This window comes from Lupinus angustifolius, chromosome LG03, assembly GCF_001865875.1.
Source record: "Lupinus angustifolius cultivar Tanjil chromosome LG03, LupAngTanjil_v1.0, whole genome shotgun sequence".
Lineage (NCBI taxonomy): Eukaryota > Viridiplantae > Streptophyta > Magnoliopsida > Fabales > Fabaceae > Lupinus > Lupinus angustifolius.
In genome coordinates, this window is record NC_032011.1 from 21,361,410 (window position 1) to 21,368,284 (window position 6,875).

The 6,875-nt window shown below is 31.4% G+C and overlaps 1 protein-coding gene across 1 annotated transcript; it reads left to right on the forward strand.

Annotated features, from left to right (window-relative positions):
• On the forward strand, positions 598-2,033 carry LOC109343625 (omega-hydroxypalmitate O-feruloyl transferase). The gene has a single exon (XM_019582014.1). The coding sequence runs from the start codon at positions 712-714 to the stop codon at positions 2,014-2,016; it is 1,305 nt and encodes a 434-aa protein (XP_019437559.1). The 5' UTR covers positions 598-711; the 3' UTR covers positions 2,017-2,033.

The following is a 6,875-nucleotide window of genomic DNA, read 5'->3' on the forward strand; positions in this document are numbered from 1 at the left end:
AAATTGTAATGTCTAAAAATATTAAATGTAGGTTAAATTAATTATTTTAGTATTCTTTATTGGTGATAGAAACTCACATTCATAATCTTTGAGCACCTATTTTGTTTTTTATTTTTTAGCGATTAAATTGTTCCTTGCAAAAATTTATAAGGACAAAAGTAACTATTTATGCTCTTTAATAAATAATATTTATTGTATATTACAAGGAATTTTTTACCCATTTAAATCAAGAATTAGACTACAACCACTTACACCCATAATTTTAGAAACACTAATTTCAATTGAAAACCTTAACATACACAAATGAAATGTTACCATGACGTTTTTACTATCAATATTAACTTTTAGAGTGAGACTTTTTAAGTAATAAAGAAATAAATAAATTTTTCATTTGTATTTTAAGAGTAAAAATATAATCTTATTTAAATAAAAATGATATAAATATTAATATATATTGTTTTCCTTTATTTTTTAGAACACTCTCTCTATTAATGGAAAGAAGTCTCCCTCTTTTAATATTGAATCATAACTAGACCCTCCTATAAATTTCACTTATGTGGTTTACTACTTGTAAATATTCTCAACGTCCATGTTTTGTTTTTTTTTTGCAAACACCTATTTAAATCATAAACCTCTTCCTCATTCTTTCAAACCAACCTTCCAAAAATTGGTGTTGGTCATTTTCTTACTTCATCATAATATAGAATCAAAATGGGAAGTTCAGTGCGTATCAAAGAAGCTGTGGTAGTGACACCTTCTGAACCCACCCCAAATTGTGTCCTCCCTCTCTCACCACTTGACTCTCAACTCTTCCTTCGTTTCCACATAGAGTACCTCCTTGTCTATAAGCCCAGTCCAGGCTTGGACCGGGCTTCTGTTGCGACTCATTTAAAAGCGGCATTAGCCAAAGCCATGGTTCATTACTATCCCTTTGCAGGAAGAGTGAGACCCGCGTCATCAGGCCCGAGCCTCGAGGTAGTATGTAAAGCCCAAGGAGCTGTTTTTATTGAAGCTTTCTCTGACAGTTATGTTGTAACTGACTTTGAGAAAGCCTCGAAAACAGTTACACAATGGAGGCCACTCATGTCATTACACGTGCCCGATGTTCTCAAAGGATCACCAATACTAGTTGTCCAGCTCACGTGGCTCCGCGACGGCGGAGCCACAATTGGAATTGGAATTAACCATTGCATCAGCGACGGCATTGGAAGCGCAAATTTTTTAAACTACTTCGCCGAGTTAGCTTCCAGGAAAAGCAACAATCCCAAACCTAGACCGGTCTGGGATCGCCACCTTCTCAATCCACTACCACAAAAAATAAAATCAACGAACCGGAGCATTCCACCCGAGTTCAACCGGGTTCAAGATCTATGCGGGTTCATGAACCGGGTCACGAACTGTCTAAAACCAACTTCAAATGTTTTCAACAAGAGAAAACTCAACGAGTTAAAAAGAACCGCTCTCCACACGTGTGAACTGAACAATCAACGTTTCACGTCGTTCGAAGTTCTAGCAGCACACGTGTGGAGAGCGTGGGCAAAATCGATCGGTTTTCCACCGAACCAAGTTTTAAAACTATTATTCAGTGTAAACATAAGAACCCGGTTCGAACCAGGTTTACCCGAGGGTTATTACGGGAACGCGTTTGTTCTAGCGTGTGGTGAAACAAAAGCGGGTGAGTTAGTTGAAAGAGGAATCGGGTTCGGGTCGGGTATAGTTAAGCGTGCAAAGGAGAGAGTGGATAGTGAGCACGTGAGAAGGGTGAGTGAGTTAGTGAGCGAGTGGAGAGCGAATCCTGACTCGGTTGGGGTGTTGATATTGACTCAGTGGTCAAGATTGGGATTAGAAAAGGTTGAGTTAGGAATGGGAATGGGAAAACCAGTGTATGTGGGACCCATATGTTGTGATAGGTATTGTATATTTTTGCCGGTGAAGGATGAGAGAGAGAGTGTTAGGGTGGCGGTGGCTGTTCCCGCCGCCGCCGTGGATGATTATAACCGTTTAATGAATGAATGAATCTTATTTTTGAGACACTACTATCTGATTCATGGACCAAAAGATTAAACATTTAAGATACTTGTTTTGTTATGTCTTATTGTTATTTTTGTTCACATTTTTTTATATGGTCATTTGGTTTTTCATCCATATTAAAAAAGGAGAAAAAAAATGTATAAATTTTTTTGTATAAGTTTTATATATTATCACTTAATTATTCAACATTAATATTTAATTATTATTGACTATTTAAAAAGTAATATAAATAAATGATTAATAATATAATGATTGTATATAAATCTTTAAATAATAATATATAGATATTACATTCATTAAAAAGATACGATTAATTGTCAAATTTGTTCATGTATAGTTTTTCATTAATTGATTTGTTCATCTTCTTTTCCATTCAATTAATTGATAATATTTTTATTTCTAATTAATAATATTTTGGTGAAAAAGTAATTGCTAAAACTTCACAAAAAAGTCCTGTAAAATAATCAAAACTAAAGCCTGAGTATTATAAAAATGACCCAAATGTAGTATCATTTAAAAAGGATAGTATTTTATATTTTATTAGTTAGTGAATTAATAATGTGATTTAATCACCATTAATAAATACTACGGTCATGTATGGCCAAATTTTGTTTTTTAATTCAATAAATTCATTCCGATAAGTATTGCTATTATAAATCAAATCTTTAACTTTTTAATCATTTCAAGAATGTAATTGAGCTTTATATCATTAGACCAATGTTTTGTTGGTATATTAAGGTAAATAAAAGTCATATAGATATATATTAAAAATTTAAAAATCGAATATATAAATTTATAATCATATATTAATTATAATGACGATAGATCATAGATTTAATTTTAGAGAAATAATAAAAAATATAATGTAAGAAGCAATTATAAATTCTTAATAAGCGCAAAATAGAGTAAAATTACATGTTGGGGTTTGAGCATTGCCATATGTATTAGAAATGATTTGGTTGATAAAGTTAAAATTCACTTCCATAATTTATATACAATTTTCAATTGTCTGGTATGAAACTCTTACTAAAAAAATAAGAATTCGTCTAGTGTAATACTCTATTAGATTTTTAAAATTGATGACTCAATTCTTAAGAGCGATACTTGTTGGAAATGACAACTACGAATTAGGGATGACAACGGGCACAGGTAGTAGCTACCCACTACCCGTTTCAAAATAGAAGAGTAATACCCATACCCGTATGTACCCGCGCGTTTCCTCTATTTTAATAATTTTTAAATTTTTTACTTCTATTGTGTTTCAAATAAGATGAAACTTAATTATTTTTGTACCTTTTGATTGAATATTTAGCAAAAATGCTAAACTTATTGGTGGTTTCCATTTTTGTTCTAACATTTTTAAACAAAAAATATATATTTTCTTTGTAAAACATGTGTGTTTCTATACATATAATAATTTTTGTAGGGTGTTTCACCACCAAATTCAATAAAATATGTAAACAAAGTAAAAGGAAAAAATATACATAGTGTAATAAATGTTAGAATAATGTATTTTTTATTTTAATTAAATATAATATATTAATTATATAAATAACGGGTACTCGCAGGTACGGGTACAGTATGTACTACGGGTTCTTTGAAAAACCCGTTTATAATACCCGTGGGTACCCGTTTGTGACCCTACCCGTGCTCATACGGGTTTTACCCGCGTGTATGGGTTTTTTTGTCATCTCTACTACGAACCCCGAAATAGATTAATTCCTTACCATAGAATACATTTATTGGTACAAAAAAAACTCTTGGTGAAAAAACATATAAATAGTTATTAGTTAATAAAACATACTGAAATATAAACACCCGTGCAACTGGTTTCACAAACAAACCTGAAGATTATATTTTGAGCATAGTTGATAGCATGAATAAAAAAGTGAAATAAATTATATTCCTACAAACAAGTGGATAAGCTCCTTTTCTTATTAAATAAATGGTGGATAAGCTCATTTTCTAGCAGACATTTGATGCATATAAAATATGCAACATGAATATGTATATAATTGTTTAACATCACTATACTATATACCACGCAAAAGAATTTCATAAAAAGTAAACAATTGACATAAAAGTATGAATCCATCATTTGAATGGCATCAATGGTTTTTCAACAAAAGGAATCCAAAGTGATTGAATAAAAATCGTTTTTGATTTTTACAAATTCTGTGGGATTAACTTTGATATGATACCCTTTTAGTAGTCAAAAGCATCATATTCTCTAACTTATCTTCTCAACACTAGTTGGAGATGCAATGAAGAACTCAAACACTTTCCACTTAGGTTAACATGAATTCATCTTCAACGGATTTTATATAATATATGCTTTTTTTATTTTTAGATTTATAAATTTTACAATTTCTTTTCTAGTTTTCATTTTATCATTGAGACTTGGTTTTTTAATTTTGTTTCTCACCCGAATAAGCTCCTTCTAGACTATGAATCACATATGTGTGTCATTCTATACACAAATATTTAAGTTAGAAGTTTAATAATTAAATATATTCCTAGTTAACTATAATAAATGATACATAGATTGATACACTTTATGTCACAGAAGATATGATCCTGTTAGCGTAATGTTGTAAATTTTTGTGAGCTAGGTTGATTTTGGTGTTTTTGGGCTCAAAAGGCCTAGAAAACCTAATTGGGTTAGCCCATTTTATCTAGTTTATCTTCAACCATGGAACTCTCTTGAGTTGAATTATATATGCAACTCAAACAATTATATGCTTCAAACATGTAACTCTTGAAAACGTTCATAAGATAAGCCTCTCAAGTAATCTCACAATTTTATATTTCATTAAAATAGAATTTTATTATAACTTAACATATTAATTCATTTCTCTAGTTAATTAGTGAGACCTCCATAAACTTGACTATGCATACACCTTAATTTAGACATATCTCAAAATACTTTTTGTCTCTCTAACTATGGAATTTTTTTGCAATAGTTGCAAAACTTTTTATGTAACTCTATGTAAACCCCATCCAAGTTCGACCCTTAATTAGGGTATGTTCGTGTGTTAAATTTTGGCAGTAGAGGGAAGACTCAAGAGTCCTGAAATACACTTGTGGGATAACTTTAAAGTATTTTCTTGCAATTTCTTCTGCTCTAAAACTCAACCCGCAAATAAACTTTTGAATTCATGCATAGGGGAAAACATTACGTGAGAGATCCCTCTTATGCACTTATATGTATCCTGAGATTAATCTACCACATATTGGATAAGAAGATATCCTCGAAAACCTTAAAAAAGACCATGGAAAATGAGTGCATCATTGTTCTCCCTTCCTCACAAATGGAACCCTTCACTAGTAGCCAAGACTTGTTCTAGGACTATGTAAGATGTTAGTGTCGATGTAATATTGAGCCCAAATCAGGTCACCAAAACATAATAGTAACAAAGTAAGAAAGAAAAGCAAAAATCTAAGCTTCTAGAAATTAAAATCTTTTTCTTGTCACTATAGCATCTAACCATTAGTGTGGAGCTTCAACCATTGATATAACCAATATTATAAATCTACGATTTTGTCGTCAAGTAAAAAAAATATATTGATCTTTCGGAGACTAAAAATACTTTTTATTTACTTCTATAAAGGTCAAGTTGCTTATTTTGAAATTCTTACATAGGCCTTCAATTCATTTGCAACTCTTACCGGATCACTTGTTAACCAATCTAAATCTATTTCTACATGGATGTAGTGAAGAAATTTGATCAAAATTTAATATTTGTATTCCACATATTCCCAATGGGTATTTCCTCTTAAATACCTTATGACATATCTATCTACTAAAATATGGGTAGCTATTAATTTTCATGTCCTTTTGGACATGTTTACTTGTAGGATAAGCAAATGGGCATTGATGAATCTTTCATATATACAGTACGTGTCAACTAATAAATGATGTCCTTTTTACCATCTACACCTATTGGGCACCGATTTACATGCTACCTTAGAAAATCATCAAAGGACTAGAGAAGGCCTTAGAACTCAAGCATTAGTGAGCTTGTAAAAGATTTTCAATAAAAGAAGACAAGGAGGTCCAAATATTCAGAATGGTTCTACATGGAATACGTTGGATGTTTGAAATATGTTATTATATGAAGTCCTACATTGCATAAAATTAGAATAGAATAGAATATTAATGTTATATATTGTAATGTGTACCAGATATAAACACCATATAGAAACACCCAATGGGTAGGAAGGTCCATGAGTATGATAGAGTTTGTAATCCTCATTTTCTAATAAACATTGTGATAGTCTCTCAATGCTCCTAGAGACGTAGACACAATTGACCGAACATCGTTATCAAATCTCTTATGTTATTTTGTTTTCTTTATACTCTTTACTATTTGATTGCTCGCTTGTTTCCAACAATAAATATATTCCAAATCACAAAAGGAAGAGAAAATCACATAACTAAGGAAAAAACTCTAAAATCTAATAACTTCGACCAAACACACATTTAGGTTATAGGTAAGGATCGGACTTGTAGATACTTGTTGTATAATTTAGTTTTGTTAGTTAGTGAAGCTTACTATTTTTACATTGTTAGTTGGTTAAACCTTACTATAAACAGTAGAGTCTATGCATTGTAAAAATTGAATCATCCTTCTCTTCCATTGATATTAGTAATACACAAATATTCATTGCACTCTCATTATTCCATTTCATTCCTTCTTCTTCCTTCTCTGTTCTTCTCTGTTCTTCTTCTTCTTCTTCTTAATCTAACAGTGGTATCAGCAGCTTTGTAGGAGTGGATTCTGTGTGAATCTTCAAAGGGAACCTGGGTAGGTGTTATCGTGCACAGCAGAGGCGAAACAGAG

Coding starts and splice junctions, on each gene's coding strand:
- LOC109343625 (XM_019582014.1), top strand. CDS start 712: ATGGGAAGTTCAGTGCGTATCAAAGAAGCTGTGGTAGTGACACCTTCT.